The sequence below is a fragment of the Danio aesculapii genome, chromosome 21, assembly GCF_903798145.1.
Source record: "Danio aesculapii chromosome 21, fDanAes4.1, whole genome shotgun sequence".
NCBI classification, from domain to species: Eukaryota; Metazoa; Chordata; class Actinopteri; order Cypriniformes; family Danionidae; genus Danio; species Danio aesculapii.
In genome coordinates, this window is record NC_079455.1 from 11907228 (window position 1) to 11934937 (window position 27710).

The following is a 27710-nucleotide window of genomic DNA, read 5'->3' on the forward strand; positions in this document are numbered from 1 at the left end:
GTAAGTTATATATGTATGTTTCAATGTAATTAATTCTACGCACTTTAAACGCAGCAAGTAAAATGTGAATGATGTTTGCGCATGCATCATAATTTTGGCTCGAGGAAGTCGTGCTGGGGGTGAAATTGAACAAACTCTTTGGGGGGGTGGTCCTAAAAGTTTGAAAACCCCTGGACTAATCTAATGTATATGCACAAATATATTATTGTAAAGCTTCCAATAGAAAATAAAAAAAAAATAATGATAGATTGGTGAAGGGTGTACTGTATGTGCTGAGCATAATTTCACACAAAACAGCAGCTCAAAATGTAAATTACATGTGAAATATAACTTTTTTACCTCAAGTACGGTCTCCACCATCTCCATTGTTTTCTTAGTAAACAAGTCACCTCAGAAAACCTTTAAAGCTCATTGTAGTGTTATGTCAAAATACATATTTTGTCAAACTAATCAACATGTTTGAGTGTAGTGCACAGTGAAGCTCTTTCAATATACACCTGTCATGATCTTATCACCTGCAGGCTGGTTGACAGCAACAGTAACATTAAAGGACAACTCCCTCCGACACTTTCCTTACAAAATTATGACTATTGTGGGTCCAATCTAAATGGGCGTCAACACTCTGTCTCCTCTGGGAATTACTGAGTCCATTCTTTCAGTGAGACACACCCTACACCCTGCAGGTACTTCACTTATGCTCAAATGCTGAAATTGTTGTCATATTAGCATGTGCGTGCAACTACACACACACCAAAGCCTGGCTTACACTAAAGCTTGCTCTCCCGGCTCATCTCAAAAGTCGTGAAAAAAAACAGAGAGAAAGTGTGTGCATAACACTGCGTATTGATTGTGTATTGCATGGCATGAGGTTAAGTCAACAGGACAAGGGTGACTTTAGGTGTGTATGTATGTTTATGTGTCAGCCATATGAATGCATTTAAAAAGTATTGAACAATTTCAGCGTTATGTATGTGACATTTGCAGTAAAAAAAAAAAGTAAAACTTAAATTCACAGAGACTGTATATTTGAAACATCTGTTTATATTTTCTAATTGGGACATTGCAACTAACCACAGAGTAATGGGTCAGAAAAATATCAATCAGTAAATGTGTTTCATGTTTTAAATGAGGGAAATAAGCATGCGTTATGGATGTGACCAAAAAAGTATGCAAGCAAGCTACAAAAGAAATTCTGCGAATTAAAACAGCACAACTCAAAATAAATAATGCTAATCATAAGAATAAGAGTTGGCTCTTTATAAAACTAAAATTACTTGTTTACAATCCAAAATCAAAAAAGTTGTGACAGTATGGAAAACGCAAATAAAAAATAAAGAAGTGATTTTCAAGTTTACTTTGACTTGTATTTCCTTCCAGACAATACATCAAACATTATTTAATGTGTTCCTTCTGATTTTTTGTTTGTTTGTTTGTATGTTTGTTTTTTCAAAATAAACACTTTCAAAAAAGTAGGGAAAAAAGCTATTTAGGTCTAATAATCTGGTAAATTGGTTAAATAATAATGTGATTTGAAACAGGTGATGTCAACAGGTGATTGTAATTATGATTTGGTACAAAAGCAGCATCCAAGAAAGGTCTAGTTCTTTAGGAGCAAAGATGGGCTGAGTATTGCCAACAAATACGTGAGAAAATTATTGAAATGTTTAAAAACAATGTTCCTTAAAGAAAGATAGGAAAACATTTGGATATTTCACACTCAACAATGTATAGCATTAATAAAAGATTTAAGGAATCTGAAGGAATTTCAGTGCGCAATGGACAAGAGTGCAAGCTTAAGCTGAACAACCATTACAGAGATTGCCAATCACTTAGGTGGCACTGCATCAAATTCCTCATTTATCTATAAGTGATTTGAACACCATGGGCTTAGGACTACTTTGGCAAACCATTGTCAAGTATCACAATGTGTAGTTACATCCACAAATGCCAGTTAAAGCTGTACTGTGCCAAAAGGAAGCCCTATGTTAACAGTGTCTAAAAGCACTGTTGACTTCTCTGGGCTCAGAGACATCTAGGATGGACAATCCCACAGTGGAAACGTGTACTGTGGTCAAATGAATCAGCATTTCAGTTTTTTTGGGGGAGAAATTTACTCCTTTTTTGGGAGAAATTGTGTCCTCTGGAACAAAGAAGAAAAGGATCATCCAGACTGTTACCAGCAACAAGTCCAAAAGCCAGGGTTTGTCATGGCATGGGGTTGTGTCAGTTCTCTTGACAAAAGTAACTTGCACTTCTGTGATGGCACCATTAATGCTGAAAGGTATATAGACATTTTGGAGCACAATATGCTGCCTTCTTTTCCAGGGAAGCCCATGCATATTTCAACAAGACAATGCAATACCAGATTCTGCACATATTACAAAGTCCTGGCTGCAGAGAAAGAGGATTCAGGTACTTGACGGGCCTGCCTGCAGTCCTGACCTGTCTACAATTGAGAATCAGTTATACTCCCATACTGTTGCCCACCTTAAGACTTGTTTACAGGAAGAATGGGACAAAATTACACCTGAAACTGTGATTACACCTGAAAATATATTGCAAGAACTAAAATGGGAATAATTTTTTAAAAATTAATAAATAAATAAATAAAATAAATTACTACTTTCTTTTTTTAAATTTGTACTTTCCATACTGTCCTAATTTTGTACTGATTTGGGATTGTACATTTTTGTATTTAAAATCTGCATTATGTATGTGACATCTATCCGTTATGCATCTGACAGATGTGAAATTGGCACTTGTGCTACTTTGGTAAATAAAATAAAATTGTTTTTGAAAACATTGACAGACATTTTGGAGCATTTTTACAGTATTGTAAAATACGCAAATAAAAAAACGCGAATAAAACGCTTAGACTTTACACACCTGAAACTTGCCTATAGCACTTTTTCACTGTTGCTCTTATAGTTGTGTAAATTGCTTCCTTGTCCTCATTTGTAAGTCGCTTTGGATAAAAGCGTCTGCTAAATGACTAAATGTAAATGTACAAGCCTTCACAAACAACTTAAAAATGTTTCACTGTTTTGCTGAAAACTTGCATGGAATTGCTCATTAGATGTTGCTGATGGACATGTGCTTGTTAGAGTAGAGTAGAGGGTAGATGTTATTTTCTTACCTCAGATGGTTCAGGGCTCTTGACTGGACTGGATAACTGGCTGAAGACTGATGTTTGTCCATTTACGTTCTGTGTATAAAAAACAAAAGGAAAAAAACATGAATGAATCAGGAGGTTGTTTTTATCTTGTGCTGAAACGTCCAAAAATATGAGTTGTGTAGTACACAATCTTTTGCAAGTTTTTTTTTTCCTTGATTTGAATTTAGACATATTAAATTCAAAAATAGGTCAATAAGGCACTATACATTACAACATATAACATTATATGTTACATTATATAAAAGTGATTCATGATTTAGTATTTCCATCACTATTGACCAAGATGAAAAAAACAGAATCTGCAATTAAACAGCATATTTGAAAAAAATATTCTGTAAACAGTTAATTGAAGAATTAGGGACGCACGGATATGAGCATGGCTGATACTGATATTAGATGACTATTTAAATTGGATGATGTTAACCAATATATATGCTCTAAAAATGCTGGTTTGTGTGCTGTTATCAAATATGGACAAACTCTAAATTTAAACCAAACTGCTAATTTAAATTGAATGTAAATCTAATTAAGCACTATTGTATTACATTAAATTTTAATGAAATTAAATTGTTAACACAACTCCTGGATTTGTGCATACTTGTCCCACTGTTAGGTTAATACAAACTAGCAATTTTTAAGTTTATTTATTAACTAATTGCATCCATTTTTAAAGAGCTGTCCAAATATTAGTAGCGATCAAACATTTCATTTATGTGCATCCCTGATTATTTGTTTAAATTTTATTGTTATTCTGTTTAATAGCATGATCAGTTTTGTCAGCTTGGGCAATAATGGTGGAAATAATCCATAATTTATCGACTATAGTATAATGACCTAATTGTCTTTTCAGACCGATAACATTAAAATAAGGATTCTGCTGATAGCAATATTGTGCATCCCTATAAACTATACATTTTGGTAATTATAAATATAAATTTAGAAATATAAATATTAATGTTAATTCAAAAAAGTACCGATAACAGTTTGCACAATAAAATAAATATACAGATAACCATTTAGATTTGGAAGCCAGTGACTGATTTTTGTAGTAAATGCAAAACAACACAAACAAACACTGTGAACAACAGATTTTGTTTAAAACATTAACTGTAGAAAACTAAAAACATCTAGATCTTTTTTTGCTTAAAATCATAAAAAATGCCAATACATCGTTGTCTTTCCTCTCCCAAAGCTCTTTTAAAGTGTGCGTCTGCTGCAAACAACATGTCAGGTCATGAATTCCATCAACCAGCGGATATAAGCCATAATTGACTGAATATTTATTCTGTGATGGGCCAATAAGCTCAAGCTGCCAGTCCAAATTTAGTTTCATTGTATAGTTGACTTTTATTTGAATCTACACCAGCCTGTGTGGTTTTATTGTGCTTTTATTCTGAAATTGGAATTTTAATTTGAAAGACAGTTGTGGATGTTTAATGCCAACAGCAAAAGATAACAAACATATACATTTGGACTTTATTTAGATAGAATAACACATCTGTCTGTCATGTTCCTCCAGCTTCTCCTATTCATCTCAACAATTTACCATTTGAATGTTCAAGAACTGACTTGCATTGACCTGTTTAACAGGTTTGCTACTAATTTATTATGTAAGATTTAATAAAGTGAGCTTTACAGAGTGATCATATTGCTGTTTGTTTACTTCAGTGTTTCTACACATACCTGATTTAAAATGATCAGATTCAGAATGGGCTTTAGAGTTTGCAAACACCCAAAGAATTTGCTTGGTTTACAAGAGCTCAGAGTATATACCGTACATACATATCAACACAAGAGGACAGAAAGGACATTTCAATAAGAAAAAAAAACTAAGCAATAACATTATATATACAGTAGTCCACATTTAAAGTGGATAAAATCCTTTAATCAAAGTTAATTATTGAAGTTATTCAGTACAAAAGGTGGAAAATGACAACAGCCAATCGGAGTTAGAATATCTGCTCAGGTTATCACTCACTCATATTGTTTAAACAATAAAGGTTTGAATCTTGATGATAAAAATTGTCTGAATTAGAAATAATTAGATCTGAAAAATATATTTTAATTTAGTTTTAATTTTAATTTAGTTTTTAATTTTAAATATAGTTTAATTCATTACCATTAAATAAATAAATGATTTAAAAACAAACACACATAGTAAAAAAAAAAAAATCTGTTAATTAACAGTTTCTGTATTTTGTGATTCATACGTGTTTCCCGTTTATTTACGGTTGTGAATCGCATTTTGGGACGTCAATCTCTCCTCTGTCGACTTTTGATGTAGAAAATTCAACATTAATTAACAATATTGACTTTTGCTGACATTTTGGTAGTTTGAAATAATATAATGCAAATTTTATTGAGAAATATGTATGTAAATAACTGAAAATGTGCTGGCAGTTTATTACAAAGTTTTTGTAACACAATATACAACACCAACCCAGACAATATATCACTATAAACTATTAAAAATGCTAATAAAAGTCACTTTTTGACTTGTCAAGGTTAAAAATTTTGGAAAAAAAACAAGGTCCCATAATGCAATTCAAAAGCATAAATAAATGGGGAAGATAAATAAAAACATAAATCACAAAATACGGAAAACTGCTAATTTATGAATATTTTTAGAGTGATAGCTAATAAAACCAGAACGTTTCAAGAGAAAATGTTACAGTATATCATAAGAAATATCTATCTCACAATACTCAACAACAGTATCGCTTATTTTTCACTTTCGTCCAGCCCTAGATTTAAGAAATAAAGGTATGTACTTGCATAATAAGTGGCTTTTTAGGTTTTAGAAAGCCAAAACACAATAATAAAACTGTATTTTTATGCCAATAAAAACAGGTAGCAACTGAGATGCTAGATTTTCAAGTTGGATGGCCTGAGGGGAAAAAACTGCTTTCATGCCAACATGTTTTAGTGCATAGAGATCTGCAGTGTCTGCCTGAGGGAAAAAGAGTGAACAGTTTGTGGCCCGTTTCCTCAATCTGCACATTTTCCTGATTATCACTTGTAATGATGCAGTTCCAAACACCAAAAGTGCAAAAATTTTCTTGTGTATGTTCTGATTTACCTTGTGTTTTCTGCCCTGAAACTTAGTTATAACTGTTTGTACTGTAATCCTCCATTAAAAAATATCAAAGTGCTCATACATTCAACACTATAAAAATCAAATTCATATTTTTGCCAATAATGACAAAAAGACATGTGAATACATTGGTTTAAAGCAGATTTAAAAACATAACATTGACATTTAATAAGAAATATTGCTATTTAGTTTAAAGGAGTTTAAAAGATTTAAATTCAAACCAATAACATCTTTTTGGTAGTAGACTACAATGAAAAATTCATTTTAGTTAGATGAGTGAACTTTGTTTTGTCACATAAAGCAATGTGTTTATTTGTGTGGTAAGCACTTCCAATATACACCTGTCACCTTATCACCTGCAGGCTGATTGACAGCAACTGTTACGATACAGGGCAACTCCCTCCAACACTTTCTTCGCCTTATTATGACTACTGTTGGCCAAAAATAAAATAAAAAAACTGAACCCATTAGACAGGTATTATCTGGATGCTAAGTCCAAAGTTAATAGACATTTTAAGGATGCAAAACAAAAACTCAAATACTCAACAACATAGCAAATGATAGCAAATTTTTTTTCAAAATATGTTTTAAATATTGATATGCATTTTATTAAGGCACTGCTACTTTGCAAAGTAATATAATATAATATAATATAATATAATATAATATAATATAATATAATATAATATAATATAATATAATATAATATAATATAATATAATATAATATAATATAATATTCAGAAGAAAAAGTCTGATTACTATTGATTACTATAATATACATTATTTAAAATACATAATTTAATTCATTTGCATACTATCAATGTGTCTAGAGGTCATGAATTACTAGAACTATGATGATTGACACCTTGGTTACCATAGCAACATTCTGACCTCTTGCACATTTAGCATTTTCTTTATTTCCACTTCAGTAAAAGCAAGCAAAAACTTGTCATGCTTAGCAGTTTAAGCAAAAGCACAGTTTACGGTTTATGTTTATGCTTGACGTGTTGCCAAATCCACTTATTTTAGGTGATATTTTTTAGCATCTAGATTCAAACAAACCTGTTTATGGTGTTAAAAGTAGGTTTTGATGCTCTGGTAAAACAAAAAGTTTGGATGTGCTTGTTGCTTTGTTCTTATTTGTTGTAGTTTTTTTTTCAGAAGATCTGGCAACACCAAGTCAAAAAGACACACCTCATTCCCTGCGAATTCCTGCAACATGCATAAAGTAGAGCAAGTAAACTCTCATACAAATTTAAATACGTCATCGGCAGACTTAGAATTAAGAAATATATCTTTTGAATATGTAATTACATAATTTAATTGTTGGTTGTCATCATGTGAAAGACTGAAACGTGCTAACAGTATTAATAAGCGCTAAAAGGTAAACTGACAAAAAAATTTAGCTGCAGTGTGTGTTTTACATGTATCATAGTCGCCTGACTTTCATTTATTATAGATATGATGTAAACACACCCAAATGAATGACAGAACAATGCAATTTTTTAGAAAATCTGTTCCAACAGGCCTAAAATATTAATTATTAATATCTCAGACTTCCAACTGTGATTCACTCAGGGAACGGCACTGGAAGATGGATTTATAGTGTACTTAATATTTAAATCTTGCTAATATTTTTAAAGAAAAATCATATTTGAGCCTTAAAAAGCATAAAGTGTTATTATACTCTGAAATATAAATTATATATGATATAAATTTTGTATGGTTCAAATCACCACACAATTCAGCAGATAATAGATTGCTAATGGGCTGATTATTATCAGATGTAGCACATACATGCTTGATATCTAAAAGCTGCTTTGTCAGTTGTGCTGAAAATAATAGCTGCAATTAGATAAAGATAAAGACAAGAACAAATGACTCATTCGTCTGAATTATTTAGTAGCTATATGCATTCAATAATCATACCTAAATATTACAGTTGTGTGTAGATGGGGCACATAATCAGGCCCATAGCCGGGGGGTGGGGTGGGGGTTCGACTGCTCACTGACAAAAGTCCAGAATTTGTCCCATACATGAGCTCATTTGTCCTATTTTGACTGCTATGCCATCATAAATAGAGAAAATAACCCACTGAAATAGGTTTTAACACCAAGCAGAATCCTGTGTTTTGTGTTGCATCAGCATGACTGAGGAAAGTTGAAAGTGCGGGCCAATTTGCGGTTTAAATGAATGATATGACAATAGGCTAGTTTTTAATTTAAAACTAGAACAGATTACTGTTTTTTTCTAGATATGATGTAATTGATGTATATATGATGTAAATGATAATTGATGTAAATACTTAAGAAATGTTTTTGGTACTTTAAAAAAATGTGGTTATGATGACCATCCAACAAGCTAATCCAGCAAAAAAATATATAGTGCTAAAAATGTCACTAAAATGCAACCTATTTAAACCTCATAATCGAATAGAAAATGTGACAAATAATTGCAAAAATTAATTTTTTAAGAAAAATGGACCACCCCTTTTACCAGGCTGGCTACGGGTCTGACAATGAGTAGTTGATCTGTACCTTGAGACCAAGTCCCATAAAAATTGATAAGGTGCATTCAAGTCAAATTTTAATTTATAATCTGCTAAAGGAACCAAAATATACTGCTCAAAAGGTAAAAGGGAAAGCCTGGAGTTATTGTGCTGTTTAAGTGGTTCCTTTATTTTTTTGAGCAGTATATTTTCAACTTTTGCTGACATTAAATGGACAGATCGTGCAAAAAAATGAAACATTGCTAACTATTTACTCACCCTAAGTGGTTATAAAACCTTTATGAATTTCTGTATTCTGATGAACACAAAAGAAGATATTTTGAAGAATGTTCAAACCAGCAAAAATTGACTTTTATAGTAGGAAAACCCAACATGGAAGTCAGTGGTTACGGGTTTACAACATTCTTCAAAATAATTTCTCTAATGTTCAGAAGAAAAAAGAAAAAAAAAAAACATGCAAAAGTCTGGTGAGTAAATGATGACAGAATTTTCAGTTAAGTGAACTATCCCTTTTATCTCCAACACATCTGAGCCGAAACGTCAGGATCAGCAGCATCTTGTTTTATACATTTTCTCAATTTTTTGTCCATTAAACTTAGTTGCATAACAATTACTGATACACTGTAAAACATGACCAAATTCATGACTACAAATAGTTTGTTTTTGTCTTTAACTTATTTTAATAAGTTAATCAGGTTTCAACTACTTTTTTTAAGTTTATGCAAAGTTTACCTTAATATTCAGCCAGTTTTATTGATATGGGCTAAGTTGAAATGAATAGAAAAGTTCATTTGATTCAACAACAAAAAAATTAAGGCAGCAAGAATTTATGTATTTGTGTTGAAACAACGTGGAGGAATTATATTAACTTATTACTTTTTATAAATTTAAGTGGAACGAACAGAAAGCAAGTTGTCCCAATAACACCTCAAGAATTGTGTAATTTCAGTTTGAACAAACAACACACGTAATTTTTTGAGTGTATTAATGAGTTATATTAACACTCAATCATTTGGATAACGATGTACAGTGATAGGAAAAGTAAGCTGAAGTAAACAAACACTCACTATTTGTCTGACGTCGGTCTCGTCGATGCTGCTGACGCTCACCCGCTGAACGTTCTGTAGGTAAACCGGCTGCACGATGCGCGGCGCCTGACGCACGTACACGTAGGACTCGGCGGGCTGCTGGGCGACGGGCACCAGGTACCGAGCGCCCCCGTACATCAAGTTGCCCTCCACCTGACTGTTCATGTACTGGACCGGCTGAAACTGAGCTCCCGAGAGGTTCACCGTCCGGTAAGTCGTCGAACCTTCGCTTAACCCGACAGGAGACGTCAGGACGGTCTGCGTGCTCGGCTCCGCCACGGTCACGGTGTTCAGTGTGGTCACGCTTTGGCTGTACGGAAGACTCATTTCTGCGAGGTGTATGAGGTTTAAACGAGAAATAACATTCGGCTGGTGTTAGGAAGTTCGCAAAGCCCCGGTGCGCCGCTGCCCGACTACTCCTGACGTCTCTCCGGTAAAGTTGTATAAATGAGAAGAGGCGTGTTTTCTCAATCTCTCCTCCCTCAGATCAAATATCTCAGAATGGAGGTGACGAAGAGCTGTTGTTTCTACCTGCCTGTCAAAGTTTTCATACATTAATTGACATAAAATAGAAAGATTCCTTCCAGATTATTGTATAACACATTTTTTACGTAATGCATATAACACTTGCATAGGCTACTTCATCAAAGTTGTCCTAAAACTATTGAACAACACCAATTCTTGTCCTTGGACAATTTTGAAAAACATTTTGGATTAACTTAGAATGTTGACTAGGCTACTGCAAGCTATATTTTATTCAAGCATCAGAAATGCACTTTTTGTGTCAGGGTTTTTTTTTTTTTTGTTTGTTTGTTTTTTACCCAGTAGATCGAACAATTTGTGGTTGAATTGCTCATTTCCTTTATTCATTATTTACGTTTTACTTTTTGATTGGATTAATGTTTTCCTTTTAAAATTAAACTCAATTTATTTCTTTTTAAGTCACATTTATGTATATATATATATATATAGAGAGAGAGAGAGAGAGAGAGAGAGAGAGAGAGAGAGAGAGAGAGAGAGAGAGAGAGAGAGAAAGAGAGAGAGAGACGCACAGTTGAAGTCAGATTTATTAGCCCCCTTTGATATTTAACAGCAAGGATTTTCACAATATATCTGATTTTTTCTTTTCTTCTGGAGGTATTCTTATTTGTTTTATTTCAGCTAGAATAAAAGCAAAAATAGTTTTTTAATTTATTGAAAACGATTTTAAGGTCAAAATGATTAGCCCCTTTAAACTATATATTTTTTCCATAGTCTACAGAACAAACCATCGTTATACCATAATTACCCTAAACTGCCTTCTGACTAATTCTGACTTCAACTGTATTTATAGTTTGTTAAATATAGCAAGCAGTTTGCCTATGTTAACATCATTTTGAAAGTAACATCCGTTTTGTTAAAAGATCCAAGAAATATCAATGAATGTAAATATTTTATATTTTAAATGAGAAATAAACCTGCATTATGGACATAACCAAAAAGAAGAGTTCATACAACAAACTTTGCAGAAATTCTGTGAATTCAATACTAAAGAATGTGCATATAAGCTATCTAAAGATGTTTTTCTTTTTCAATTGAATTGAACATTTTTTGCATTATAAAGTATAATTATGGATGTGACGATACCAATGTTTTCAAAGGTCAACGTGTCAATATTTTCAAACTATTTTACCAGAGACATTTGAGTAATTGTATTCAGTATTGTAAAATTTAAACCTACAAAAACATCCAAGCTTTTCTTTCTTTTTCTTTTTTTTGTTAACTTTTCTTATTTTTCATGGCAATGTTGCATGGAATTGCTCAAATGTGTTTATGTATGTTATTAAATGTTCATTACAATATTTACTACTTTTTGTTTTAGCTTTTTATCTCAACACCCACCCCATCGGTATTGCACCTCAATCACTAAACCTATGCATATATTATAAATATTATAAAGCATGCATATTTTATGCATATATATTTATAAAAAGATGAATGCTCAAACCATAGGTCTCATACTTGCACAGTTTTGCTCCAACCCTAATCAAACACAGGGGGTTCAAGACTACTAGAGACTATTAAGCAGGTGTGAGTTGGAAGCAGTTGGAGCTTAACTATGCAGAGCTGCGGCCCTCCAGGAATTGAGTTTGAGACCATTGGCTTAAACTCATATGATATTGCTGTTTAATTGTCTGAACATTTGTTAACTTCTGTGCTTCAAAAGGACTAAATGATATATTCAACGAGCAACATTCAGTGAACATTGTATTTATTGTCTGGGTGCAGTTATATCAGAAAGAGAAATAAATCAAACCAACCACACAAAAAACAGGCATTCTTAATACAATTTATTGTCTATTCAAGCAACAGATTATAAATAATGTCCGTGTTTACCAGAGACACTTATCCAAAGTGTGGATCACAATTAAGTTTGGCAATGGCAAGCAAATGTGGCTATTGCTGCATTTTGAAATGGAAAATAATAATAAAACAGAAAGTCAAAATAGTGTTAGGGGATGAACGTTACTATATTATATATTGTAGTATTTGATTTAGGCATTTCCAAACTGTGTTTGTGCGCATTATTATATATCTTAAATTTCATTCCGCTTATTTCCATCATCTCATTTATCAAATAAATAGCAGAGAAGGGACAATAAACGGTCTTCCTCAATGTATGAAACATTCATCATAAAATTTTCCATCTCAATGAAAAACAAATCCAAAGTACCTCTATAAAAAAATTAATCAAATAATAACAGCATAAATAAAATATTCCCTAAATAAATGTTAAATTATTTGTGGGCTAAACCAAAGTAAAAACACTGGCATATGGGAGTTAATGTGGTTCTTGGTCTTTGCTGCACATAATGAAATAAGCATTTTCAGAAGAATATACCATGCACCATGCTGAATTCACCAATCTAGCAAAAGCCAAAGTCTGAGAAAAACCTGGAGGTGCATCAAATAGGAAAACCCCTCTGAATAACCCACGCGTTACATACAGTACATTAAACCTTTTAAACGTGTCCCCTTTCAGTCATAATATAACTTAAGCAAGAATGTTTGCTTAAAGATTTACAGTACAATTGAATTTGCTTAGGAGCATGTTAAAGAACAACAGAGCACAGTAAAATCATAGCAGAATGTTTGGCTTGCACATCAAGAGGCATGAAACAATCAGGCAAAAGCATACATATAAAAGCAGGAAGTGGTAAGGCTTGAAATATGTTGACGACATACAGTGATAAATATGTAACAGCATCTTCCCCAATGATAACATTAATAATAATGTGTCACTTTTAAAAACTTAGCATCAACAGTGCAGCTCTGGTTCAATACATGTACACTTTTTGGCAAAGCGGCAAGCACCCACAATACTTTACCGAACCCCTTTTTCCACAAAATCTGATTTAAAACAGACAAATAAACAAAAAAAAAACTATATACTAATATTTTATTCTATTGTACAGAAGCAGTATTTACACACGGCTGCCAAAATATTTGACATTTTACATGTGCTTCTCAGAACACACAAGCACGCACACACACAATAAATGTAAATGGCATTAAAAACCTCGCTGCAACAAAGAGAAAAATAAAATGAAATAAAACAGTACAGATCTTGTGCAATAATCACAAATGCTTTCAATTCAGTGCATGTTCAAGCAAATAAAGATTAAAAAAAAAAAAAAAAAAAAACTGACCAAGATCTTAAAGGGTAAGTTCACCCAAAAATGAAATTTACATTATTGATTACGCTCCAGTCCCGTGAAACATTCACATTCATCTTCAAAACACTAAGATATTCCAGATTAAATCTTAGAGCTCCATTGAAGAGCTTGTATTAACAGCAACATTACAGACTCGTTCAGAGTCCAGAAAAAAAAAACACATCCTCAAAACAGATGATATGCCTTTAGTTAAAATATTCTCAAGCTATATGAAAATACTTGTGCACATACCAAAAATGATGAAGTCTATATACAACAGTTTCTTCATCCTAGGGTCAGTATAGTGTGCACGATAACGTTGCATGCCCTATACTAAAACTGAGAAGGAAAAAAAAGTTAAATAAAGATATTATTTTTGTTTCACGTGCACATGAATGTATTCCCATAGCTTAATAATATTACAATTGAACCACTGAAGGCATATGGACTGTTTTGAGGATGGTTTTTTGGTGTTTTTCTGGACTTTGAACAACTTAGGACTGTTGCTGTCTATGGAGGATGAGGGAGCTCTCAAATTTCATCAAAAATACTTAAATGTGTTTCCCGAAGACAGTTTTGGGGGTTTAGAAAGACATTAGAATGAATAATTATTAACTTAATTAAAAAATTTTAGGTGAAATAAATCTTTAAACATATTACAGGCCGTATCATACACTGAAACATATGCAGCCAATTTAAAGGGATTAAGTTCATTCTTAATTTCATTTACTCAGATCACTAAAGGTGTGTAGGTGACACTTTTTCTTCAGTGGAACATTATTTAAGATTCTTAGCTGAAACTGTGATCCTTGGTGAAACATGTAACGCAAGTCAATACATACAGCACTTTGAGAATAAAAAAAAAACATATACAGGTAAATCAACATTAATAACCATGTCTCCTGACAATATTATTGAGGACTTACAAAAACTAATTGATTGATCTAATTGAAGTGAATATTATTTACAATATTCAGTCTTGGCAAAGTCTTAAACGGATAGTTTACCCAAAATTGTCAAATAAAATCCAATAAATCACTGGATCCAAGATCTGGTTGACTTTCTATCTTCTGTTGAAGCCATTGTCTTCTATATTATTTGTTCTTCCCACTATAGATGACAATTTAAAATATAATTTTTTGTGTTCAACAGAAGACAAATTCATAAAAGATTAGAACCACTGGGGGAAATATTCATGCGCAAATAGATATTCTGTCATCTGTAACATCTCACTCATCACTCGTTCCAAACTAGTTTGAGTTTCTTTGTTCTATTGAACAAAGAATGTTGGAAACCTCTAACCATTGACTTACACAGCAGAAAAAACAATTATTTTGTGCTCGAGTGTGGTGCATGAACATACTAGTGCAATGACATTTATTAAATGTTGGGATTCTACAAATAAATGCCATTTTGGTGCTCAATACTATGCACATATCCTCCCGCTCTGTAGTAAACATACAGAGTTCACATACCGTATGAGTTTATAGAGAGTTATGAATGAGCTCAGCTCTTTTTGCTGAGACTGTAGATAAAAAGGTTAAATTGTTGTAAACAGTGTTCAGTTTCTTGCTTTCATAAGGCCTGTATATGCTTGTTTGTTTGAAGTGCTAAGTGATAAGAAGTGCTGCTGTAGATTCATCAATTTATGAATCACCATTACCATCAAATCTACTAAAGAAAAAAAAGTCACCTACATCTTGGATATGCTGAAGGGCAACAAACCTTTCATTAATTTTTGGTTGAACTATTCATTGCAATGACAAAGACATTTGCTTTTGTTTTATGAATAAGGTCCACTGAACTCAAAGTTTCAGGATATAGAGGTCACATTACTATTACCTTTGGTAATAATTTTGGCTGTATACAACTTTGTAACATTGACAATTCCCATCATATCAACAGTTTACGTATACACTAAAACAACATTCTCTAATTAAGTCTTGTCTATATGCAAGAAGTCTAATTTGGAGTCTGCCGACCTCAAATATTCCTCAGGGATCTGATGTAAAACATCTGCTTGCATGGAGGTAAACCCCAAAGTATTGCTTTATATCCCTACCTAATGGACGTGTCTTCAGTAACTTTGACAACTATGCTATTAAGCCAGACTCTCAAGCCAGTGTGGAGAAAACTATGCCTGGTGGTTTTCCAGTTTAAGCTAAAGCCCTTTACCTCAAATATTCACCAGTGCGGCTCCTAGCTGACCAAGCATATATTAAAACACCACCAGGCCTGTGAAACGGCGCTGACGGAAGAAATACGGTAGCTGCCAGGAGTCAAAAAATAAAGCATTTAGGTGCAAAAAAGAGAGCGTTTAAATACGTCTAGTATGTACAACACAAATGAGAACAGAATAAAACAAGTTCTTAAATAAACATACTCGTAGATGGAGAAGGGATGGTGAATGCTGAGAGACAGAAGCCCGATACACACACAAACAAGCACACACACACACACACACACACACACACACACACACACACATTTCAGTGATGTTGTAGATTCGGCTACAATGGAAGTTTCTTCAGCTGCTCGAAGGTCATGAAGAACTGAAATGTCAGTCAAGGATCACATGAAGATCAGAACACACTGTATTCACTTAATTAATCCGTCGCATGCATGTTAGTAGTGTACACACACATGCACACAGATATATTCAGTTCATGACACAATGTGAATTATGTTTTGCCTGGAGAAAAATTTAGTGTTTCGAGCACTGCTTTTCAGCAAAGGTGCACGTAAATCATGTTGATCAGAATTATGAATGTGACTTCACCATCTGTGTAGTAAATGTGTTTAACTGCACGCAGAATATAACAAACATACAACAGTCAGTTTTTTTCTGAAGCACATATATGAACTGGATATTTTTAGTAAACCAAATTATAAAGGGTGAGTGACAAGAAAGTGCAAACTAGCATGCATGTTCTGCATGCATATGTGTATGTGTATAGATGCAAACACTACATTAGGTGACAGGGTTTCTGCAGGTTTCACCAAGTTAAATTTAAGACTAAGACATTAAGACCATTATGAATACAATTTAAGACTCTACAGAGCTTAACATTAAGAAATCTTTCAAATAGCCCAGACGGAAAAGATTTTTATTTGCCCTATCATTATAACTATTCATCAAATAACTATTTAATTTAATAATAAAAATTTTTAAATATTTTAGATATTTCTTAGCAACATATTTTAAATTTTGTGTAAAAACAAGCAACCTCTACTTGTATCCACACTTTTCAACATAAACTTCCTTTAAAATAAAATAAATAGAAAAATGTTTTAAACGTTTTTAAAACTATAATAAATTAAATCACTGCACAGCAGTCTTTCCAGGTTGGTGTCCTCAGCAGAAAATACATGGAGCACTTTTAAACAAAAAAGTTTAAAGTTTTATTGAGATATATTGTTGGTGATGGTATGGCTGTTGGCCAGATTGGGTAGCGATACATGAACAAAGGAAAACTAAGACCTGTTTAAAAAGATTTAAGACCTACAACACAATATTACAGTAAATTTAAGACTATGACTGGAGATAACTTGTAAACAAAGCTGTGCATGTTTACCATTTTGAGAATATGAATTATGTTGATGACTTTCTTAATTCCAGACAGCCCTAATTAGGGCTGAACAATATATCGTTTGAGCATTGATATCGCAGATTGTGTATCCGCAAAAGTCACATAGCAATGTTATTTTATGTTCAATTTCAATATTTAAATTCTGTTAACTCCCAAGAATTATTTAAATAGATCTATTTTAAAAGAGTTCATTATTAAATCGACTGAGGTGATCAAGCCTTTTTTCTGCATGGTGCATCTGCATAAAATATAAAAATAACAAGCAATAGAGCAAAAATAAAAGTAAGTCGATTTAATAATGAACTCTTTCAAAATAGAACTATTTAAATAATCTAGAGAGAAAAAATTATTATTGCAATAAATATCGCAGCAAAACAAAATATTGCAATGGCAGTTTTTTCCAATATCGTGCAGCCCTAGCTCTAATGTCTGTACAAAGATAACTTTACTGTTGAAAAAAGAAAAATAATAAAATTAATTTGAAATAACCGCAATTTGGTGTTATGTCAAATACTACTGAGAAAATAAAACTTATATATTCCATACAGTTCATTTAAACTCGTAATATTGTGGTTTTAGTGTATTCTAGATTAAATAAATGCAAAAATAATATACCAACCTAGTGCAGTACAGCAAGCATCTCAGTTGAGGTGAAAATAGCCAGGCATCAGACCTCATATTGCAATGTGCTGACCTCTAGTGTTCGAGCCATGTAAACACCACAAATGCATTAGTTCACCCAAAAATGAAAATCCTGTTGTTTACTCACCCTCATGTCGTTCCGAACCCCCAAAACACCCAAGTTCATCTTCAGAACACGAATTAAGATATTTTAAATGAAATCTGAGCTCAGAAAAGCAATTAAAACATTGGCAAAACATTCCATATAACTTCTGTGGTTCACACAAAGCTCAAAGAACAATTTTGTGCAAACAAAGTCAGTTTTTTGACAAATGTTCTCAGAGCTTTGTATGGTTGAACCACTGAAATGCTTTGACAATGTTTTGGGTTCCTTTTCTTAAGTTTGAATATAGATCTTCCTGGTTTAGAGCAACATAAAGGCAAGTAATTCATAACAAAATTTAGTTTTTGGGTGAACTAACGATAACAGACATGAGACAAATAAGACACATTTGCATTACAATATACAAAAAAACAATACAAAATGCCCTGAACACAACACTTAAGTATCTAAGCATTTCAGACCAAAAAGAAATGTGCTCATTCCATACCGACAAACAAATGCACGCGCTCTTATATAGCACATCTTATGATTATGCCCTTTTTATAAATTCCGATGTGGTTCATACAGTCTTGTATTCCATCCACCTGTGTTTTCAATTAATCATCTGGTGCTTGTGTATCAATCCATGCAGTAAAAACTTGAATTAGAATTAAACTTTTTTCTAATACAGTTGAACAAGATGTTGACACTTGTGCAGCATATTAGCATTGTAAGATACTTATAGTTTTTTCATCAACATCCAATCAGAATGCTCACTAAAAGACAAAAGGTGCATTTCAATACACCTTTCGACATGCACTAGCTAACTTCCCTTCCTTTGGGGAATCCCCATGTTCAAAAGTGCATTCCACTTTAAGTGAACAAGGGAAGCTTATATGGACATACACTCGATAACTAGATTTTGACCAAGGGAGTAAATCTGCTTCATATGTCCACTCAAGCAACTATATGTCCAAGAATGTAATGCAATTGTGATGTCAAAACAGAGTAGATTTCACCAATGGTTTAGGGCAGGGGTCACCAACCCTGGTCTTGAAGAGCAACATTCCTGCAGAATTCAGTTCCAACCCAGGTTAAACAAACCTGAACCATTTAAGTAGGACATGAAGTAGCACTTTATAATTCCAGACAGGTGTGTTTGGTCAGGGGGGATGCAACTGAAATCTACAGGAAGATAGCTGTACAGGAACAGGGCTGGTGACCCGTGGTTTAAGGCATTCAATTTAAACCAGGGGTGTCAAACTTTCTGGAGGGCCACAGCCCTGCACAGTTTAATTCCAACCCTGCTCCATCACACTACAGCTGCGGTCACACTAGAGTTTGAGCTTGCAAAATTCTGTAGTGTCACTGCGAAAAGGAGTGGGATTAAACAAGATGATTACACATTTTAAAAAGCGAGCAATTGGTCCATATTTTAAATTGTCCAGAGAGGTCATGTTTTGATCTTCGATTGGTCTCATGCAGTCAAGTGATGTGATTTTGAAGGTCAGAGTTCACCAAGCTTGAATTTTGCAATGCAGCAAACTGCGAAACGTTACAGGAGCTTGCGTTTCCAGTCTGACACATTCATGTGCATATGAATGGAAGTCTATGGGGAGAAAAGTGCAGTGTGACCGCAACTTTACCTGTAGCTTTCAAACTAGCCTCAAGTATCTAATTAGTTTGATCAAGTGTGTTTAATTGGGATTGGAACTAAATTGTGCAGAGCTGCAGCCCTCCAGAAACTGAGTTTGACACCTGTGATTCAGAAACCCATCCAGATTTTAGATCTTCTGCCAGTAGTGGACACTTGTGTAACATAACCAATGATATACATCCAAGGGAACAACACAGAAGTTAGAAGGTAAAGGGCATAAAAAGTTGGACTGGAATGCAGCCCAAGAGTCAATTTCCCTTTGATAGTTTACTTTCTCATAGGTTATCTCAGCTTCCCAATTTCCGTCCCCTATAAAAGAGACTGCCCTTAAAGCCTAGTTCACATTGCAGGATTTTAAGCCTGATTTGAGCCCGATTTGGAAGTCAATGAGCTCGCCAATGTGCTCGGCGCTCGCCAGTCTTTATGTGTGAACTACTGAACAATGCATCAAAGAGGCTCGCTGAAGTGTCGCCGACACCTCGCAGACGGAAATCTAATATCTAGCATGCTGAATATTCCAGGGCAGTCAGCAGACTCGATCCCACGTGCGGTCAGATGAGAGTGAGGCCAATGAGAGAGCATATCAGCATGAGCTGAATGACCGTGTGCTCCGGAGCTCAACAGAAACGTCTGTGATTGGCCAGAATGGGCATCGATGCACTCACTTCATTCTGTGTTAACACGGACACAAGAGTAAGCTATATTAACAGGGGAACTGGAATTCTGTAACTATTAGAATTACCATACTGGTCATTCTGACCGTTCTCATATAAAACGTCATTTTGTCACATCATATTTACATTTAATACTTCTATTGAGATATTAAAATTAAGCTCTGAATGTCTGTCATCATATTTGATGACACCATTACCCTAAAATATGATCTTTTTTGGTAATACAGCCTATAAATATGTAGTTATGATACTAGAATAAGCAAAGGTCTGGGACTCGCTTTCATTTTTACTTTCAAACAGGAGCTATTTCCCGGCACAGGATATGCTGTTTTGTAAGATATATCTGAAGTAAATGTATGTTTTTGCTATCAGAAAGTTATGTTTATGTTAGCAGGAAGTTGCTAGGCAAAAAAAATGCGTGCATATTTAAAGTCACAGCGAAAAGTAGCAGACATGCATTCAGTCATTTTGACCAATATGGTAATTAAAGGTAGAAATGCTCAGTTCTTTACTGTTTTGTAATTTAAAAAATAAAAATGTTAGAAAGAAATACACATATATTTAGGAAGCGTCAGGGTGCTATAGATATGTTAGTTTTATTTCAAACAGTTATTAAACTAAAAAAATTAAAAACTCTTGACTGACAATGTTTTTAAATGCTGCTTTGAAAGCTTGAAACGCTGTCAGTGATGTCAGCACACAAGCAGTGTTCAGCTTTTTCTGACGACTCCTCCCTCAACATTTCATTGGCTGTGGTTTTGTAGCTTGACTGAGCTGTTGGGGAACTAGTTGTTGTCAGATCTTGTAGTGTGTCACCCCCCAAAATTCAGTCATCTAGTGTGAACAGCACAGCGATCTGCACACAATGTTTAAAATCCTGTAGTGTGAACTAGGCTTAAGATAACACAAACTGCTAGCAACCATGCATTACAAGAGAAGATGCTGAACCAACAGTCTTCTCTAACCACACCCTAGGCTTGTGACCTTATTTTTCCATTCATCCAAGATCCTTGCACTCAAACTGGTTCTCCATCAACTCCAGCAAAGGTCAACAGGAGCCTCAACAAACTCTTTTTCAAACAGGCAAGACGTGCAAAATCAAACTTCTCTTTCTCTTTAACAGATACAGAAATTCAAGTAAAATTGACATTTTTACAAAGGTGTTTGAATTCTGAAGCTGATGTTTCCTTTAGGCTATAGATACACTGAATATCAAGTACTGCTACTGTATAACCTTTTACTGATTTTATTATTTACTCCTGTTTCACTGTCTCCCTGTACCAACTAAATGTGTGCTCATGTTAGATTAGGTTAAGTGTTTAACCCGTGTGCTGTTGAGGATGTTTTCATCCACTTTGGGGTGATTTTGAGTTTTAGGGCTAACTCACACTAAGCACAATTGCCTTGAGCCGTGCAATTGTCTCCCCTCCCCTCTCCCCCTCAGCCTGCACTCACACTGTATTTTACCTCCCGAGCCGGAGCACACGTGTCATCAACGACGCGACTGTTCAATAAAACAGGAATCACTCAACATAGTGGAGATTGCTTTAGTTAAATCGTTTTGTATAATTTTTTGTTGTTTGGGACGCGATGAGACAGTCATATTTTTTGCTGAACAGATCCACCATTTTTGACGCATATACATTTTCTTAAAACTCATCATTCTGCAGGTATTAGGAGGATTGCTAAAGGTGCAGCTGACGTGCAGTGAAGGGTTTAGATCTTTGATAAACGATGACAGTTTGCGTTCATTGAAAAGAAAGAACGATTAATAAATCCACATATAAAAGTCCTTTTAAAAGTGTCGCGTTTCGTGCTCAGTTTCAGACTCGCACTACAAGTGTATCAAAGCCCAACTGAACTGCACTCTGGCACAACTCTTCCAACCATGCCAGGGCCAGCCAACTGAACCGTGCCTGGGTGCAATTCAGAGCACTCACACTTGTCTAATGAACCAGCAAACGCACCCGGGCATGGTTCAAATAGCCTAGTGTGAGTACACGCTCAATTTGGCCACAACTTTCTCCGTGTTTCAGCAAATAGAATAATTTTTCGTGACAAATCTTATTTTGACAAATTTGGGGAAAATGCCTTGAAATATTTCAAAAATTCCACAATATACTCTTGCCAAATGTACTACCCTTTTGTTATGTTCTTGGCTGATTTGCCCCATTGACTTCCATTATAATAGCAGTTTTTGATTTTGATCATTAGTTGCAGTGCAAAAAAAGCTTAGTTTCTGCCTTCTAAATGGAGTAAAGTGTATGTGTGAGAGTGAGAGAGATCTGTGCACACTTCTACATGAGCAGCTCAGCTCTCAGAACAAACTGTAGTAAACACAGTCAGTGTATTTATGCACACAATCCGTTTTACTCCTTAGAACTCCCTATAAAAAGCCAGAAACCTTTTTTGCACAAGCATATCTAAAGGGTTAATGCTGCTAACTGATGACCAACGCCTGAAACTTGTCTATAGCGCTTGTTCACTGCTGCTCTTATAGTTGTGTAAATTGCTTCCTTGTCCTCATTTGTAAGTCGCTTTGGATAAAAGCGTCTGCTAAATGACTAAATGTAAATGTAAATGTAAGAAATAAACACTTGATCCAGAGGCGTCAAGTAAAAGCCTACAGCTGATCTAAATATTATAATTAATTATATCTACTTACAATTAATATTAAGAAGATTATAAATATTTCCCCTTGAGCTAATTTGCTTCAGAACGCTTTAAAGCTATGTTAGTTTTTTTAAAGGATACGATGATGTTCCACGGCCCCAGACGCAGCCAGTTAGGCCAGAAGCCTTTATAGAGAGCAAAAAAGCCTTCGTTTCTCCAGGTCTGCATGAGTCCGTCCAGCGTGCCCTTGTACAGAGGGTTACCGGCAAGCACACGCTGATTCATCATCCGCGTCCTCACCACATCCACCGGATTAGAGGCCAGAGCGCCTGCCAGGCCACATGTGAAACTGGAACTGTAAAAACACAATACAAGTTCATCGCGAGATCAACCGGGAAATCAAATATTGAAAGAACAACAAAAGAGATTCTCACATGAAATGAGTTAACACAGTGTCTCCCATGAGGCCCGAACGGATCAGATGTTTCTTGGTGATGTCATAGACTGGCAGTTCCACACCGACCACAATGGCTGCCCTCTGTGCAGTAGGAATGACACCCTGAGGAGGATTAAAACATCACTGTATCAATGCATATTGTATGAAGGTTAAGCTGAAGGATCTTGAAATGTTAAAACAGTTGTTGTGGAAGTTGTGTCAGTACTCACCCTCCACAGGCCTCGTGTGCCCTCAGTCTGGTAGATGTTCATGAAGTTGGACATCATACTGCCTTGTAGCAGACTGCCCTGAGCCTGCATGCGAATCTGAGCAAAATAGAACAATCACAGATGAAACAAGCTTGTGGCCAATTAATAGTAAAAATGAATATATGTCAAGATAAATAGACAATTTAATATACCAAACTTTTTAAATACACGAACTTGGGCTGGCCAATAAAATGATAAGGAATAATTAAGTTAACAATTAAAACATCTGAAAAAAAAAACAACAACAGCACATGATAGATGATACATATAATGTTAATATTCCAAAGTAGAACTAAAGGCTACCACATATGCAACAAGTTTGTTTGGGTGGTAGCGCTGCACATTATTTAGTTTTTCTGCTATATTTATATTGCGATATGAATCCAATTTCACCAGATACCTTGAATAGCTCTATTTGGAGAGAATTCGTTAATTTAGACTGATGGAGATGATTCTGAGTGAAGCTTACATGAATTGTTAATTTAATATATTCGTTTTGTACAATTAAAATAAACAAAAATAGTTTGACAAGGACTTAAGAAGCATCAAGAAGTGCATCAAAAGAACACATAGGCACGTGTTGTGTCACACCATCTCTAAACATTTAATTCAAAACAACTGAGGGACACAGACACTGTCTTCGATGTTAGGCGTTTGTTCGTTTCTTAGCAATGTATAGAAGGCAACTCCCTTCAGATTCATCAACACGCATAATCATATTCATCAAATTTGCTTAAACTAAGCGTTCTAAAGTATGGTTATATTTTACAAGCAAGGATTCTGACGCAGCAAAAGTGGTGTAAAAGGGGGAAATACATCAAACTTAATGAAACATTATGGAAATGCACTGTCTTTGACAGCTTGCGACATCATCTGCCACTTTCATGTTTACATGTAAATCAGTAATCTATTTTTTTACCTTAATCTGAATAAGAATAATATGATTAAGGTGTTTATGGGTTACTTTTTGAATGTTTCTTTTATGATCCCGTGTTACATGTCACGCATAGATCGATTAACATTATTGTGTCACCAGGCTATCATTTAGTTTGATTTTATTATTTTTCGACATTACCTGCAGTTCAGAAGTTTAAATTTCATTCAGCAACATTTCATTTATTCTAAAATATACATACTCCAAATGTGTTAAGTCGATTTCTGTTTAGTTTGATTATGACTTTAGTCAAATTAGGGTCATCAAAAATGTGTTTACATGAAAGACTCTTACTCAGAGTATTGTCAGACGTCTTAAGCTCCAACCCTAGGAAAAAAGGTGTTCACTGATTTTGATGACAGCCTTTCCACAGGTCTAATGTAATGTTAATTGCATAATGCAAATCTTGCATTCATGCGAACATCAAATGATCAAAAGGAATATATTAATGAAATTCAAATATATAAAGTATAAATTGATGTATACTTTAAACTTTAATTATATTGTTAAATTAAAAATGATTAATAATTATATTAATGGTAATTTTTAATATTACCATAATTGTGAAAAGTATCGGTTCAGGCACCGTTTTGGCCCCAGTACCGTTTTAAAAGTATATTTATACCACTGGTTTTGAAATAACCCTAAACAATACCCAACCCTAGTAACAATATCATTAAATGATTTAAAAAAAAAAAGCAAATACCACAATTAAAAATCAAATAACATTCTTGAAATTGACAAAAAAAAAGAAGAAAAAAAATACTTTTTTTTTTTTTGTATCATATTGAGAGAAAAAAAGATAGTGTTACCTCTCTCCCAACTGGACTGAAAACCCAAAATGGTATGAACTGCATATGTTCATTGACGAAGAGATGGTGTGTATGACGCATGGAATGGGCAGTTGTTTTTGCAGAATGAAGTGTCATAAATGACGGGGAAGTTATTCTAAAATTCCAGTTGTGAAGTGGAGCAGAACTCACTTCACACACTCAGCCACAGACAGCCTGTTCTGGCCACAAGAATCTTTATGCTTGATGAATACAAGCAGGATGGCACAAACCTTCATGACCTCGCCATCTCTTAATTATGACTTGAAATTTATGTAAATATTAAGTCTACTCTTTAGAGCCGAGACAATACGTGACTGTAGCTGTGACAGTACATGTAAACAGCAGACAACCATGTACATGAATGCAGTGTGTGCTTGTCAAAAGATCAAATATGATTTGAAGCTTGTGACGCATAAATGAGCACAACATTCAGTGTTCATGTAAACACTTCGGTTAGATTCAATCAATCAGGGTGATTTTGAAGTGATTGAAGCAAACAATGCGCATGTAAACATAGCCACTGAAGAATAAAAAGCTGCTGAATATCAATCATAGGGCTGGGAGATGCAGCAAAATAATTATCACGATATAATGTTTCATATCATCCGGTATAGATAATTATTGAATATTTTTAAAAGGCCATTTAATCAATTACGTCCAGTCTTCTTTTTTTAACCACATTGTCTTAATTTACTAACATTACTAAGGCAAATATTTTTATTGTCAATTAAAAAAAAAATAATAATGTCTCATGTCTTATAATAAATTAAACATTTGTGTTAAAGAGACTCTTAAACTCGATTAATAAAATGTTACTAAGTATGTGCAATGGTAAAGTGTAAACGCTGAACAATCAACGCAAACTTTAGGCTAATAATGATACAATAAATCTCAAACTCTGTAAACAAAACAAATTATGATAATCAAATCTGAGCTTTCAAGTAAAGGAATCAACCATCATTATTCAAATACATATTGCAAAAACATTACAAATAAAGTTGGTTAACTCTGGTTTTAATGCTGACACATTACATGTGACTACATTGTTTCAGATGGGGTGCTAGTGGCTGGGATGCAAAAGAAAAGAAACCAAAAAGCCACTCTTGCAACCTGATACATCCTTTTATTCACAATTTCCTCACTGCTGCTGTCTGACCTGACTTGAGGGGGGCAATGATGCAACCCAACTGAGGGCCATTCACATATTGCATCTATAAGCATGTGAAAAGTGCAAGGTTCATGGTTTCCTTCACCATTTTCAATGCGCTTTGCTGCAGTTCTGATACAAGTTTTATTTATGGAGAAAATTAAAAAGCTCTGCAGTGTATGGGTGCTCTGTGTTTAAGGTAATCAGTCTACCTTTATTACTGAAATGTGTATTTTCCATACAAACTGTGAAGCTGACTGGTTTGTTGTAGTCGCATGAATCAGTGCGAGACTGGAAAATGTAAGTGCATAGGGAGCGTGGCACGCTTCATTGGAAATAACCCATTATAGGGCTTTATAACAAACTTTTCTTTTTATCAATATTGACAATGGTGTACAGACAATCATTACTGATACAAATTAGTCACTCAGCCCTACTCAATCAATCGACATATTAAACTACACATCTGATATTTGATATTGAAAATGTATTTAGCACTCATCACTAGATTTTGAATATTTGTACAATCCATTTCTTGTATTTATTAAATTGCGACCATGCAAAATGCAATGTTATTGTCATTTTAGAATAGAAATTTACAGAAGTTCCTAACATTTTTTTTAAATACTAGTTCTGCACGGTATTGGAAAAATCTGACATTGCAATATTTCATTTTGCTGCGATATATATTGCCATATGAATATAAATTTCACTGAATGATTAGAATAGCTCAATTTGAAAAAAGGGTTCATTAATTAGATCGACTGGGATGATCAAGTCTTTTTCTATGCAGTGCATAAATTATAATAAATACACAAGCAAAATTAAATAAATAAACAGTGCTTTATGGTTTTCTGGGGCGTCCAACAGTGTTCTGGGGCATCCAACTAAGTACAGAAATTTAACAATCAAACGTAAAACAACATGATCATTATTGTATAAAAAAATAATAATTATCCTATATAATCATATCTTTATCTTTCATAATCTAATCCTGCAATGTGACTAATGAAGATACATGCATTGCAATATGTTGTTCAGCCCTATGAAATACCCATGTTTTTGTTCTTAATGACACAGTACACAAGGCATTTTTACTATGTCTTTAGTTAAATATATATTAACTACATTATTTTAGTGCCATTAGTTACCATGGTAGTGTTTTTTTTTATTTGGGGAAATGACGCCGGGCATGTTTTACTTAACAATATTTACCAGTTGACTCATTACTAGCTGTTTTTGGTGGCTGCCTTTTTATGAACAGATATT

At 34.1% G+C, this 27710-nt stretch overlaps 2 protein-coding genes across 4 annotated transcripts in view; both read right to left on the reverse strand.

Moving 5' to 3' along the window:
- pof1b (POF1B actin binding protein) overlaps positions 1-10298 on the reverse strand; it is a 56808-nt gene extending 46510 nt beyond the window's left edge. For both annotated transcript variants that reach the window (XM_056445816.1, XM_056445815.1), the window contains exons 1-2: positions 9849-10298; positions 3137-3205 (exon numbers count right to left, since the gene is read on the reverse strand). In XM_056445816.1, the coding sequence (XP_056301791.1) occupies positions 3137-3205; positions 9849-10196 (417 nt within the window). In that variant the 5' untranslated portion in view covers positions 10197-10298. The remainder of the gene's footprint in view (positions 1-3136; positions 3206-9848) is intronic.
- Positions 10299-12182: 1884 nt separating this feature from the next.
- Positions 12183-27710, reverse strand: part of slc25a14 (solute carrier family 25 member 14) — a 29641-nt gene continuing 14113 nt past the window's right edge. For both annotated transcript variants that reach the window (XM_056445958.1, XM_056445957.1), the window contains 4 exons: positions 23489-23584; positions 23257-23381; positions 22964-23177; positions 12183-16116 (listed from right to left, as the gene is read on the reverse strand). In XM_056445958.1, coding sequence (XP_056301933.1) covers positions 16075-16116; positions 22964-23177; positions 23257-23381; positions 23489-23584 — 477 coding nt within the window. In that variant the 3' untranslated portion in view covers positions 12183-16074. The remainder of the gene's footprint in view (positions 16117-22963; positions 23178-23256; positions 23382-23488; positions 23585-27710) is intronic.